This window comes from Erpetoichthys calabaricus, chromosome 2, assembly GCF_900747795.2.
Source record: "Erpetoichthys calabaricus chromosome 2, fErpCal1.3, whole genome shotgun sequence".
Lineage (NCBI taxonomy): Eukaryota > Metazoa > Chordata > Cladistia > Polypteriformes > Polypteridae > Erpetoichthys > Erpetoichthys calabaricus.
In genome coordinates this window covers 38,001,003-38,016,662 of record NC_041395.2, presented here as the reverse complement: position 1 = coordinate 38,016,662, position 15,660 = coordinate 38,001,003, and the positions used below count along the sequence as shown (strand labels likewise).

Here is a 15,660-nt window from a genome sequence, read left to right as displayed (position 1 = left end):
ACTGTGAGGCAGCAATGGTAACCACTATGCCACTTGTGTCTCAAACAGCAAACGATGCATATGGAACAAATACCACAAACAAAGCTAGCAATAAGAAAATAAAACGTATCTCATTGCGTTCACAGAGTTCCAGTCTTGGGACGGCACACTTTGGGTATGCCACAAAATGGCTATGTGGGACTGGTTTGTTACGTTGTTTGATATTGCGGCTCTGGGTGTAGTGGGATCGATGACAACATCATTTATTTATATTGTGCATTTTCATAAAGCAGTGTAGCTCAAAGTGCTTTCCAAGATAACAAAAAAGCTACAAGAAAAGAAAAACAAGATTAGGCAATAATATTAAAGCATAAGTAACAACAAAGCAAGGTACGGTCAGATGGCCGGGAGGACAGAAAAGAAAAAAAAAAAAAAACAACAAAATCTGCAGGGGCTCTAAGGCTAAAAGACCTCCCAGCCCCCACTGGGCATTCTACCTGATATAAATGTTCCTAAATCAGTCCCTTTGGTTTTCATGCTTCATGATAGGATTTGATGAAGATAGTCTCTTGGACAGCTGAGACACCGCCTTCATTCTATCATCTTAGGGCTGCACGGTGCCTTGATCAGGTGGTGGTGGTGATGCAGATTGCCACCACAGAAGAACCAGAAAAAGCAGCAGAAAATATTGGGGATTAGTACAGATTGCGGATCCTTGAAGAATATGATAATTCTATGCTCATATAGTCTATTAGGAATACAACTGAAAAGTAGCTATGAAAAAGCCAAATTCAAATAATGGGCTTTTAGCAGTTTTTTAAAATGTTCCACAGTATTAGCCTGGTGAATTTCTACAGATACAGTATTCCAGATTTTAGGTGCATAACAGCAAAAGGCCACCTCATCACTTCTTTAAAGGTTGGATCTCGGAATTATAAGCAGACCACCATTAGAAGATCTAAGGTTATGACTTGAGTGTAGGGGGACAGGCATTCCAAAATATAAGACAGAGCAAAATTATTTAAGGCTTTATATACCATTGGTTAGTATTTTAAAGTTGATTCTGAACGGCACTGGTAACCAATGTGACAACAACAACAACAACATTTATTTATATAGCACATTTTCATACAAATAATGTAGCTCAAAGTGTTTTACGTGATGAAGAAACAACACTAAAACTGGTGAGATGTACTCAGATTTTCGTTTTCTAGTTAAGATTCTGGCTGCTGCATTCTGCACTAATTGCAAATGATTGATGTCTTTCTTAGGTAGTCCTGTTAGGAGTGCACTAGGGGGCTCCGCCCCCTGCTCGCTTCGCTCGCCAACCCCTGGTGTTGGGAAATTACAAAGAGTGAGATGTATGAATGAGATATAGCATAGTGTGAAGGTGTAGATGATGCAGATTGGAAGCAAACAATAAAGTGTTTGGCACAGTGTAAAGGTTTATTGGAAAATTTCTTTGTAAACAACATTAGTAGTAAAGATGGTGTCTTGTCCTTGAATGAGTTTTCCTTGCCATGGAGCATTTATGAGCTTAACTTTAACGTCAGATGAACGTGGAACTTGTGAGAAGGCCACATAAAGTTGTCCATGTCCAAAAACGGGCTCAGATAGGTAGATGCCAACCTTGTCCATGGTTTGTCCTTGTGATTTGTTGATGGTCATGGCAAAGGCAGGTTTAATGGGGAATTGTTTCCGTCTAAGTGTAAAAGGTAATTCCAGGTCAGAACTTGTAAGGTCAATTCTAGGAATTAGAACAGTATTGTTAGCATGTGATCCTGTAAGAACTGTTGCTTGAATAACATTGTGTGTCATGGTGTAGACGACTAAACGTGTACCATTGCATAAACCCTGTTTAGTGTTAAGGTTTCTTAATAGCATGATTATTGTTCCGTTTTTAAGGCTAAGACTGTGTTGTGGTAATCCGGCTGGGTTAATAGTGTTCAAATATTCTAAGGGGAAATTAAGATGGTCATTGTCGTCATCAGAGTCAACTTTGTCAGAGCTTAGAAAGAGGTGTGCCTCTCCAGGAAGTAAGGAAATGACCTGGTTATTAATGTGATCAACATTAATATTTTTTGGACATAATATAGTTCGTTTTGTTAAAAGGGGTATTTGGTCTAATGAGACCGCTGTTCCAAATATTTCCGTAAGTAAGTCGTCGCAGATAAAGGGTTGAGGAATTGTAATAATATCTGGGTGAAGTCCATCTGTATTGGTGAGTGTACCATGTCCTAGTTGTAATAACCAATTGTTATATTCGGGATCTGGACATCGCATGTTTTGTACCAAGTGTATCTTTTGAAAGCAATGCCAATTGTCCGCGTAACATTTTTTGTTCCGCGGTTTTAGAAGCGCGTTGTAGGTGGTCCCGTTACTCGAGCCGTCTAGTTTTGTACCCGTGATCGTGAATTGATGACTTGTTTGATCTTTATCGTTAGGAATATGGATAAGTAATAAGGAGGATTGCACTCACTGTTAACATGCGGACTGTTCGTTTCTTCGTATTATCACCAATCAGGTCTCGCGCCTGTATATGTATTGTAGTTCGGTCTGTTGTTGTTTATGTATGACGTCGTCGCGTATTTTAAGGTGGACTGAATAATAGCTGAGCGCATGGTATGTGGAGCCATAGCTAAGTACTGTCTAAAATGTGCTCCTAATAAAAGTACCTTTCCTCCATTGGGAATATTATTATTCATCAACGCAATGCCAATTGTCCGCGTATTTTAAGGTGGACTGAACAATAGCTGAGCGAATTGCAAGTGGAGCAATAGCTAAGCACTGTCTAAAATCTCCTCCTAATAAAAGTACCTTTCCTCCAAAGGGAATATTATTATTCATGAACGTTTGTAAAGTTTATCAATGGTGTTGAGTAAGTGACTGGATGCCATTGTACATTCATCTATAATTAATAGTGTGGCAAGACGGATGTCACGTGCATTGTTACTGTTCATTTTCATAGTGGAGACCGATGTTTCTGTGATTGGGACCGGTATTTTGAATAAGGAGTGACATGTGTTTTTGGAGCTGAGACATTTTTTCTTCCGCGGTTTCAGAAGTGCGTTGTAGGTGCCAACGTGATTTGTGCATATTTGCGTTCTTGATTTGTTTCAGGGTGCACTGTTCCAATGCGATGTAATATTTGTCCACATACGCGAAAGCAGTATGTCTTTTGCGTCCACGGCCCATGGCCGGAAGTCTCTGCGTCCATCCGGTTTACCATTCTCGTTTAGTAATATGGATAATAGTAATCTAGTTGACTAAAAAAGAAAAGCGTGACTTAATTTTTCAGCGTCATGTCAAGGTATAAGAGGTCTAACTTTTACTGTTTCTTAAATGAAAAAAATGCAGTCTTAGTAATCTGGTTAATGTGTGATTTAAAGTTTAGTATAGAGTTAATGGTTACCTCTAAATTCTTTACCTCCGCCTTAATTTTTAAAGCTAAGGGATCAATTTTATTTCTAGTATCCTTGCTATACCATGTTTATCAATCACTAAGATTTCTGTTTTTTCCTTATTTAGTTTGGAAAAGTCTACTTATCCAATTGGAAATACAGTGGACCCTTGACTTACAAACTCAATTCGTTCGCGAGGGCTGGTTGTAACTCAAGTTGGTTGTAAGTCAAGACTATTTTTCCCATAAGAAATAATGGAAATGCCCTTAATGTGTTCCGAACCGCCCACAGCAACACTTACTTAACTTTTTTTAATAGAAAAGGGTTGTATAATGTGCATAATTTACCAGAAACACCAATACTTTTTCTAATGTACTAACCAAAAAGTGCCTAGCCTACCAGAAACAACAATTTCATACTGTAGACACCATTTAAGTTGACATCTTTGGCTTGCAGGAAGGGAGGAGGAGGAGAATGAAATGGAAGGTGGGTATTGTTTGGAAGGAGTTTCCTTATACAAATCTTTTCTTTGTAAAATTGTCAAGATGGTGGATTTCGACATGCTGTACATATTAGCGAGATCGGTCACACGAACACCACTCTCATATTTCCACACAATTTCCTTCTTCGTTTCGATTGTGATCGCTTTCTTTACCTTCGCTTCCTTCCTTAGCAATTATCGAAATAAATTCTATAAATCACTGCACTGACCGAAATTACGTCCACAAACACATGTATCTGGGCTCCGACTGACACTTACAAACGCTCTTGGCTGTTTGTTTACAATCGCACAAGCGGATACACGTGACCGCATTCGGGTCGTAACACAAGATGTTGGTTGTAATTCAAAACAAAAATTTTGGTCGTAAAGCAAGTTGTTCGCATGTCAGGCCGGTCGTATATCAAGGGTCGACTGTACTGCTAAGACATTGGATCAGAGAGCCAACAGCATCAGTGTCATCAGGTGCAATAGATAAATACAGCTGTGTGTCATCTGCCTAACTGTGGTAGCTCACCTTGTACTTTGAGATAATCTGACCTAATGGAAGCATGTTGATTGAAAAGAGCAGCAGACCCAGAATAGATCCTTGTGGTACACCATATGCAGTATCACGTTTCTCCAAAGTACAATCACCACAACTAATGAATTTGCTACCTGTTAAGTAAGACTGAAACCAATTTAAGACACTGCCAGGGAGGCCCATCCACTGCCTAAGGCGATTTATGACAATAGTGTGGTCTGTGGGATCAAATGCTGCATTAAAGTCTAAGAGAACAAGAACAGATATATGGCCTATGTCCGCATTAATTCACAGATTATTTACTACTTTTAACAAGCACAGTTTCTGTACTATGTTTGTTCTAAAATGTGATTGAAACTACTCAAGAATATAATGCTTATTCAACTAACCATTAAGCTGCTTAATGACAGACTTTTCTAGAATTTTCTTAAGAATGGCAGGTTAGAAATTGGTCTAAAATTGCTAAAAACAGTGGAGTGGAGATTACTTTCTTGAGCAGGGGTTTAACAACTGCAGTCTTTAGACAGTCAGGGAAGACTCCCGTATCTAATGAATAGTTCACTATGTCAAGTACAGTAATCCCTCCTCCATCGCGGGGGTTGCGTTCCAGAGCCACCCGCGAAATAAGAAAATCCGCGAAGTAGAAACCATATGTTTATATGGTTATTTTTATATTGTCATGCTTGGTCACAGATTTGCGCAGAAACACAGGAGGTTGTAGAGAGACAGGAACGTTATTCAAACACTGCAAACAAACATTTGTCTCTTTTTCAAAAGTTTAAACTGTGCTCCATGACAAGACAGAGATGACAGTTCTGTCTCACAATTAAAAGAATGCAAACATATCTTCCTTTTCAAAGGAGTGTGCGTCAGGAGCACAGACTGTCATAAAGACAGAGAGAACAAACAAATCAATAGTGCTGTTTGGCTTTTAAGTATGCGAAGCACCGCGGCACAAAGCTGTTGAAGGCGGCAGCTCACACCCCCTCCGTCAGGAGCAGACAAAGAGAGAGATAGAGAGACAGAGAAAAACAAACATGCAAAAATCAATACGTGCCCTTCGAGCTTTTAAGTATGCGAAGCACCGTGGCTTCACTAAGCAGCTGCACAGAATGTAGCAACGTGAAGATAATGTTTCAGCATTTTTAGACGAGAGTCCGTATCGTCTAGGTGTGCGAACAGCCCCCCTGCTCACACCCCCTACGTCAGGATCACAGAAAGCGCAAGAGAGAGAGAGAGAGAAAGAGAAAAGTAAGTTGGGTAGCTTCTCAGCCATCTGCCAATAGCGTCCCTTGTATGAAATCAACTGGGCAAACCAACTGAGGAAGCATGTACCAGAAATTAAAAGACCTATTGTCCTCAGAAATCCGCGAACCAGCAAAAAATCCGCGACATATATTTAAATATGCTTACATATAAAATCCGCGATAGAGTGAAGCCGCGAAAGGCGAAGCGCGATATAGCGAGGGATCACTGTACACCATTAGTAAGGACATCACAGACTTCTTTAAAAAAAGCCTGTTGGTACTGGGTCAAGGACACCGGTGGAGGGTTCCAACTGAGAAATTACAAGAACCATCTTTTTTTTTTTTTTTTTATTTTCCCCCATGTATTTTTGCAGATTCTTCTTGATGAAAAAAGTGTGAAGCAAGAAATGTCTTGTAAATAGTAATAGTGTTTCTTGTGTTTATTATTTCACATTGTGCCCTTTGTTTTCTGATGAGTGGAGGGGTGGGGTTCCTTTAAGGTTTGTTTTGACAGTGCAGCTGCCCACATGGATAATTACGTATGTACAGTATATTAGTCATGTGGTGCACTGCTGCCAGCAGGGATCAATGTTATGTATCCAGTGGCAGTTCACCTAATGGTCTCATTATAGTCTGCTAATCTGTCCCTCAAATGACAATACTTAAACTTTTTTATTTATATTTTTTAAATGCACGTGGGGTATCAGTCTGGCAATGTTTCTTAATCTTTGTGGCTTCGGGACCCATTTTTACCTTTTTTAAGTTTACTGATGACCCACATACAGCAATCAATGTCTTAAATGTGGATTTGGGAGGTTGAAACAACTGCGAGTGTTCACTTTGGTGGATGGGGGACATACAGAAACCGTGCATCTCAGCATCTAAAACCAGATTTCGTTTTTCTTGTGTTTTTACAACACAATGACATCCAATTTGGCAACAAGCTGATTTTCTGATGCCGCTATAAAATGTCATTGTGCATCAATCATAGTATAATGTACATTGGATATTGCTGTTGTCATACTCATTTTCACAATTTTGGTTTCAAAAATCTAAATGTTCTATAGCATCTCACATAGAACTAAACTTGCCAATGATAGAAGCATCTTAGGAAACCTCTACTGAAATAAACGCACACAACGGTAAATTACTTGGACTGCGTACCTTCAATTCTTTGTGTAAAATAGACCATATTGTCTACACCTCAACCATCAGCTTGTCCAGTTATGTCTTTTTCTTTTCTTTTCTTTATACATTCAGAGCATAAAATGGCAATAGGCACCTGTTTTTTTGTTAACATGTTGAGAAGCCTGTGCCCGTTTTCTGAATGGGTAAAACTTTTCATCCGTGCCATGGTACACTTAGTCTTCACACCCATGCTGTGGCATGTCAATCAGACTGAACGTGCTTGCACAGTTTGAACACTTATATGATTGGTGACTCTGTTGTGCAATGTGAGTGCTTGCCCATGATTTCTAAAAATCACACTGTGCATGTCTAGCATTACAGTAAATATGCGTAAAAGTTCTGTTCATGGCTGCTACAGCTCTGTGATGTCACACTGGCCTTGCAAAGCATCTCAGGGTGCTTGGTGTGGGATTTTCACTTCTATTTCACAAATAAGGTCACTGGTGAACACAGCATATTCACTGCGAAAAATATTTTGGTGGATTTTGCTGATCAAGCAACCTTGAAACAGGGTGAAATGATACTCCACATGCCTATATTACGGAGCCCCACTTTTTCAAAGTTTTGTGAAGTGGAGATTGGTTGATGTGGCATGATAATTTTTGCTGAAGACATCAATTGGTTTACTATTTATCACAAGAATGTATTTTTCTGTGCAAAATATGGTTTAAAAATGACTTAATAACTAAACATCAAGATGTGTTGGGTGGTGTATCATAAGTCGGGGTTTTCTCATACTGGAGAGTCAGGAGCTGCTGGATTAAAAAAAACTGAAGTGATTTCACAGTGTACATAAGTAATTCTTATGAACACAGTAGCAACTACTACTAATAATAATTTATTTACATACTGCATTTAGTTTGTAGCAATTCCGGGTGATTTCGGTTGGACTTCATATTTATGGAATATAGTTTGAGCTAAAATGAACTAAATTAAAATGGCAATTGTGAATTAATCACATGCAAAAGTACAGCAATATTTAAATACTAGTAGTGCTACGTGTCTAAAATGGATTGAAATCTAAGTAATCAATGTAGATCATTAAGGTTTGCAGTGTACCATGCAGTGCTATCTCTGTTATGTCATTTGGTATGGGACTCATTAAAGCAGTGTTAATATTTGTGATGCTCAATCTGTTGGAATGACAAATACAATGAACGTTATTACTAAAGATATTTGTGATTTGCTATCTTTTGAAATGACAGAGACACTGACACAACGACACTTTCCTTTTATTAGGCCAATTTGGTAACTTCCCTTCTACAATCGGGCAAATTAATTGACAGCAAAGGATTAACCAATAGCAACAGGTTCAGCCTGTTAGTTTTAATTGACAAGTGACAAAGCCATCTTGGAAAGAGGTATTCTAAAATAAAGAGCACTGGCATTAAAAGAGTCATTTGGAAATGTGCCGTTCAGAAATAAGTCTTTTCAAAATAAAGGAGGAGTGGAAGCAGGGGACTTGGCAGTTTTTTTTTCTAGAAGAAAGCACATTAATGAGCAGCAGTGGATTAGGTGCAGAGTTCTTTCTTTTATTTGTTTTCCATATTGTACTTCAATCACAAAGAAACACCTGAGACAGATAGTTAGGGCTACCAGAATGAATGCCATGATTTGACTTTAAGTCCAAAGTCTAAAAAAACAAGTTATTTGAAAGCAAAACTGACATTCGAATGAAATAGAATGGCTGTTTTAGATTGCACTAATTTTAGTGGTGTTTTATAGATGCCTTTTGGCACACCACTTCCATTATTTCTTCTGACAGGGCCTAATGTATTTTTGATTGGTTAGCGTGCATCATCGATTCATCAGAAAAATGGATAAGGTAAACGCACCCTTCACAATGCATTTTTGGACATATTTTTCTACTCCACTTTCTGCTTTTGGTTCTAAAATTACAATAATAATAGTTTTTTTAATTATGATTATTTTTTTAATTAATTCTCTGGTTCCCAACAAGTACCTTTCTGCTTCTCAATCCGGTTCATTGTTAAACCTGAGGTCCCTGACTTACTGCTGCTTTAATTTACAACTGTTAAGTTGTCCATTGTAGCAAACAAAAGCTGGATTTCTTTATAGTGAAAGACAATGGAAAATAATTCTTATTTTTGATTTTTGCTTTTGTAACATTTAAAATCACAGTTTTTACAGCCTTTACAATATTACTAATGCTTATTTTAGCCACCTCGAACTAACACTCATATCCATAGCCACTCTTCATCGTAGGTGGATGCCATCATGAAAAACAATGCATAAAACAAAGGGGCTGTGAAAAATTCAATATTATGACAATATTCAATATTAATTACATTTGTGCTGCAGGTACATATGGGGGGGTGGGGTGGGGTAAATTTAGTTTAGTTCTGTATGTTATTCAGTAGGCCAGCTACTGTATTAAATTTAACAAGTGTTCCTGTGGAGCAAAGTATCAAATTATGTCCTGCACCCCCAATCTATCTTCCACTGACAGCATATTTTTGTTTTGTGAGGAATTGATTAATTACTACATTTAACATCTTTGAGCAATAATGAGTGATACTTGTCATGGTTTCTTATAAGTGTTACAGGCAGCATGAGGTACCAGCAGGTCTGCTTTCTCTTTGATTAGGTTTGTGCATGCAGGCAATGCTATTTTTATAAAAAGCTGAGTTTTCAAGTGTCAAATGTTTTAGTGAATGTGTTTGAAAGACCCTCGCAGCTTTGACTGGTTTTAAGGTTTGGTGACTTCAGCAAGGGTCAATGGCATTTTCAGTCCTCTTGTGATTGCTTTGATTAAAATTACTGTGTGTCTTTATGTGTTTGTGTGTGTGAGATGGCCAGTGCACAAAAAGTCCCTAAATATCACTCTTTATGAGGATACAGAGATGCCAGCTAACACTTACATTTTGTTTTTTTAATTTAAATTGATGTTTTTTTCCACTGGCGAAGCAAATAGTACTAAACTCTGTGTTTTTCAAGGCTGTGGAGTTAGTACAAAAAACCTTCAACTCTGACTCCAAATCCACAATTTATGGTACTCCTCCAAAATACAGTATCAGCCAAAAGTTTGGGATCACCCAGAAATTTTCATATTTTTGATAGAAATGTATGATTTTTTTCCCCCAAGATACCATTAAGATGATTTAACAATATAGTCAAGGCATTAACTTGTGTTTGTAAAGGCTATAACTGCTTAAAATTACTGATTTGTTAAATTATTATTCACATATGGCTACAAAGCCCCATTTTCAGGAGCCATTCCTTCCATGTCCTAATGGTCAACTCCCTTAGCTTATGCTTAATTAGTCATGGTGGTAATGCTAATTGTTTATTAGAGAAACCTTTCTAATATTATTAGCATCTCTCAAACCCATGGTCTTGTTTACTAGTTACTTTCTTGTATACGAAGTATAGGGGAAGTATTGTAATCCTCCTAAAATTCCATTTTGAGATTTTAATGAATCTCGATGTTTTAGACCTCCCCGAGTCCAAAAATACCATTTTTGTGTACCATCTGTGTGTGTGTGTATGTATGTATACACATTAACCTGAGTATGCTTTCACTTAGGTCAAGCAAATTTTACAAACAAGTATTAGATACAAAACATAGATTTCTATCAACTTTTGGGCTATTTCTGTTAACCGGAAGTGGTACATTACCTTTTATTCATATAGCTGCAGTGTCCGATTTATTCAGCTTTACTTTTGTAATATTTGTTCAATATATTATTATTTTGATTTGTTGTTGATTCTTTAATGTACATAATATAAAAATATATAATTGTCTTGCGGTTTACTCCTCAAATATCCATCCCCATATGAGTATATGAGAAAGTCTAGGGGAGACAACTCCAGATTTTGTTTTATGGTACTAGCATTCCTAAAGTTCAGTTCCGAGTTCAAAAATGGCCAAAATTAATCAGTTTTCTCAAGAAACGTGTCTATCTGTTGTTTTCGGTAGAATGAAGGTTATTCCATGAGACAGATTGCCAAGAAACTGAAGATTTCATACTGTACAAAGGTGTCTATTACTGGCAAACTGGATCGAACTAGGTAGAAAAAGAAAGGGTCGGCCAAGATACACAAATGAAAAAGAGGAGAAGGACATCAGAGTTTGTAGTATAAGAAATAAATGACTTGCAGGGCCTCAGTTGTTGTACTCACTGTCAAATGCCATTGTCATCTGCAACAGAGAAAAGGTGACTGCAGGGTACTGAGCATAATATACTTTTCCAGTCATCTTCTGTCCAAGGCATTTGTTCTTTTATCCATTTTAACCATTTCCTTACTATTTGCTAGTTTCTCATATGGCTTTTTCTTTGAAACTCTGCCTCCAAGGCAGGCATCATCTTTCCCTGTTGCAGATGACCGTAGCATTTGGCATGCATTTAAAGAAGTAGTCAACTGAAGGCAACTCAGTCTTGTCACTGAGACAAGAAGAGATTCTAGCCATCTCAACCTTGATGAAGGAGTACCATCTTCATCTCAACCTGTTGAAAACTGAGCGTCTTATAATTTCAGAAACTCCTTTAATTCTGCATAGCATCTCAGAAAAGCTCAGCACATTATCATATTCATAGGTGCTAATAATCTTGTGTAAGTGACCAATGACCAACTAATTCTAACATCCGTAAGGTTACGCAGTATGTGATGGAGTATTGAACTAAAATTCTTTTAAAGGAAGTGATGACAATGCTCCTTGAATACTGCAGCTACAGTATTTACTGGCATGTGCGCTAGCAAGTAATGCAAAGCCACAGCAGAAGATACTACCTCCATGTGGAATTAAATCCCAATCCAGACTCTCCATATGTAGCTCCTAGCTGGTGAAATGAGATGCCCACGTTCAGCTGAAATTTTTCCTAGTTGCTAATGGTTTTGATGCTTGATTCTTTTTGTAGCTGAGATAATGTTAAGTATTCTTGTGCTTAGGGTGGTTTAAGGGTATACAGTGATCCCTCGCTATATCGCGCTTTGCCTTTCGCGGCTTCACTCTATCGCGGATTTTATATGTAAGCATATTTAAATATATATCGCAGATTTTTTGCTGGTTCGCGGATTTCTGAGGACACTGGGTCTTTTAATTTCTGGTACATGCTTCCTCAGTTGGTTTGCCCAGTTGATTTCATACAAGGGACGCTATTGGCAGATGGCTGAGAAGCTACCCAACTTACTTTTCTCTGTCTCTCTTGTGCTGACTTTCTCTGATCCTGACGTAGGGGGTGTGAGCAGGGGGGCTGTTTGCACACCTAGACTATATGGACGCTCGTCTAAAAATGCTGAAAGATTATCTTCACGTTGCTACCTTCTGTGTGCAGCTGCTTCCTGAAGCGACATGCTGCACGGTGCTTCACATACTTAAAAGCTCAAAGGGCACGTATTGATTTTTCACTGTTTTGTTTTTCTCTGTCTCTCTCTCTCTCTCTCTCACCCTGCTCCTGACGGAGGGGGTGTGAGCTGCCGCCTTCAACAGCTTTGTAATGGCGGTGCTTCGCATACTTAAAAGCCAAACAGCCCTATTGATTTGTTTGCTTTCCTCTCTGTTTCTGACAGCCTGTGCTCCTGACGCGCACTCCTTTGAAGAGGAAGATATGTTTGCATTCTTTTAATTGTGAGACAGAACTGTCATCTCTGTCTTGTCATGGAGCACAGTTTAAACTTTTGAAAAAGAGACAAATGTTTGTTTGCAGTGTTTGAATAACGTTCCTGTCTCTCTACAACCTCCTGTGTTTCTGCGCAAATCTGTGACTCAAGCATGACAATATAAAAATAACCATATAAACATATGGTTTCTACTTCGCGGATTTTCTTATTTCGCGGGTGGCTCTGGAACGCAACCCCCGCGATGGAGGAGGGATTACTGTACTTCAAAGGCCTACAGTATTTTTCAAGTGGTTTGGTCAATTTTTGTAAACTAGTCTTTTAACATTTGTTTTAAAATACTCTTTCTTCATGTTGATTTTATTTGTTAGTTGCTTTGTATGAAACTATTTGTTAAATTAATAAATATAATGACAATGTTAATTTGAGCTTAATCACAATTTTTATTTTGAAGGTTTGTTGTGTGTGTTTCTGTAACAGTACTTAATTCAAAATTTTTCTTTTTTTCCATTCTTTTATTGGAAAGCAGCATGGAGGCCTGGAATGAACTTGAACTGGACCAGCATCACTTGCTTTATTTAACAGCATATCTTTGAAGGGACTGTCATCTTCAACGTTCATATTTCAGAGGTGAGTGACAAATCTGTGCCTTAGTAAAATTGGTTGAAAGTAGTAGTTCACCATTATTGCTTGTTCAACTTTTATTTTGAACAATTTTGATTCCCATTTTTACAAGAATCTCAATCTTGCTATGTGAAAAAGGGTGTAAACAATGATCCTGTTGTTTCTGCCAAAGGTGGCTTCCTAACACTAACCCTATGTTTGGATTATTTAAAGAATCTGTAAATCAATTTTTTTTTTGTTTAGAAGTTATGGCATAGATCTATTATTTGTTTATTTTGTACAATAGTGGTGTTTGAGATAATTAAGCAACATTATGTGTACAGTGACGTAAAATATTCCTGGCAATCAAGTTTCTTATTAATGCAGGTAACTAGGACTGTGCAATGTCTTAAAGAAAATCACTTCTAAAATCATTTTGAAAAGTAAATGAAAGTTACGTTATATCTAAAATATAGTTACCCAATTATCATCTGAGTAAACTAGTATTGGCATTTGTAAATATGAAAATACAATGCAGGATTTGAATTTTAATATGAAACAACAAGTTGGGGGGGGGGGGGCAATAATGTTGGGGTGGATTTCAGCACAGGTTTTATAAAGAAAGATATCATGGACTATCTACTTTATCTTTCTGTCAACTGTGCATCTCAACGATTTTGCATTTTTTGTTAACATAGTACATATTATATTAATAGGGAGATTGGCTTTATGGTTCAAAGCATTTAAACACTAAATTAATTTTTTGGTATTAAGAAATGGAGCAGCTAATTTAACCACTGGTGTAATCAAGTCAAATACTCACTCCGTTTGTTACTACAAGCTAAACAATATCTCTGATCTGATCGGTCTCATGATTGCATTCTCAAAGCATACACTAATCTACTGTATTTCTGAACTAACTCCATTATGAGATAAAAGTGGCAGTAACAAAAGCCTGTATATATATATATATATTTTTTTTTATATATAGACTGTTCCCATAATCGCTTGCAGAAATTCTTCTGCCTCTACCACACAAAATTTCCAGACATGACTTCTGGTGCTTTTCTTTTTGATGTATTGATGCAGTATTATATCATAACCACTGTGAGCCATTTTTATATGTACAGTAGTTTTTACTCACATTAATATTGTGCTTTCTGAAGTAATTCTTCTGCTTGAATATAGTACCGACTTTCACTTGGTACTCTTGGTGTTTTTATTTTTATTTTTTAAAAAAGAAAAAAAAATAGCTAGTACTGTTACATTTTTGGAATTTTGGCATTGACTTGATACCAAAGTATTGATTCTTGTGAAATTCCTAAACACTAGAATATAGCACACCAGTTTTTAGTAGCTTGAAGGACTAGTAGGATGAAAAATGCTAATGCTAATCTTTGGACTTCCATTCATTCTTTTAAACCTTCCTTTTCCATGACAGGGTGCCAAAAAGCCGGAAGCCTGTTCCTGATATTGCTGAGTGCAAGACAGGAACCAGCACTGGATGGGATAGTGTTCCATTGCAAATTGTATGAACAATCCAGAATCTTCTCTAAAACTGTAGCAAGAAGATGGCTCTATGCAGGCGCATCCCTGATATTCCAGCAGAAGATCTGGAGATAGAAAAAAAAATTGGCTCTGGGGGCTTTGGCATGGTTTATAAAGCCCGTCATAAAAACTGGGATTTTACCGTTGCATTGAAGATACTATATAACAATGGGTAAGTCAAAAGTGTCAGAAAGTAAACAGGCAAGAACTGTATTTTAACTTCTAAGTAACAAATATATTAAAGTGTAACACTCCCTTTGTATCATTCTTGCTTTCCTTCCAGAAAACTGTGCTCAATTTTTCAAACACACCCATCATTTTCATAGTTAATTAGAATTAGGTGAGAAAGCTGTTCCTGCTTCGGCATGCCTGCCTGCTGCACCTACTCTAGTTACAATGGGCCAGCTGCAGTGTCAATAATTGGGAGCCACGGGGAGGAGAAGTTGGAGCCGTGGTTCAAGGAGAATGTCTCCCCGCCACTATCCACAAAAGCCATTAATGGGGTCTCAACCCCCTCAAATTCTATCCTTACTCACCACCACCAGTAGCTTGCTTTGTTTGCTTGTGCTACCTGTCCTGCAGCCCTTCATATTTTTACCTGGTCATGTCAGTGGGTTGAAAAAGTTGGATGGTTGCTATGTTGACAGCTCCCCAGCATTCAACTTCCATTGAGTGAATGACCAGCCTCTTGGCACTCCATTGCCAGATTCAAGTGCTTTAGCCTTTTCTGCTCATGCGCCAGTGACATTTCTATTTCTTAGGGTATAGTTAGTTCTCTGATGAGGACTTTCTTTGCAGTTTTCAAACGCACCACAATGTCCAGCCGGAGTATGGTGGTTGTGATCACGGTTGGAAAAACAGCTCTCTGCCAGGGTCTTTGCAAGGGGTGGGGAGAGATATTGACTTTCTTAACGCAGTCTCTTGTACATTCTCATTTGGGTTTTGTAGCATCTGATGTTTGCTGTTCATATTGCTGACTGCTGATATGGGATTTTACACATCTTCAGTAGCCAAAGCATCCATTGGTATAGTGTGAGCTGGTAGCACCACACTTTATATTTCTCATAGAGGTGGCTGTGATCGCCGTTAAAG

The 15,660-nt window shown here is 37.9% G+C and overlaps 1 protein-coding gene across 1 annotated transcript in view; it reads left to right on the top strand.

Moving 5' to 3' along the window:
- ripk3 (receptor-interacting serine-threonine kinase 3) overlaps nt 1-15,660 on the top strand; it is a 42,180-nt gene that overhangs the window by 8,180 nt on the left and 18,340 nt on the right. The window contains exons 2-3 of the mRNA XM_051922335.1: nt 12,947-13,047; nt 14,462-14,740. Coding sequence (XP_051778295.1) covers nt 14,592-14,740 — 149 coding nt within the window. The 5' untranslated portion in view covers nt 12,947-13,047; nt 14,462-14,591. The remainder of the gene's footprint in view (nt 1-12,946; nt 13,048-14,461; nt 14,741-15,660) is intronic.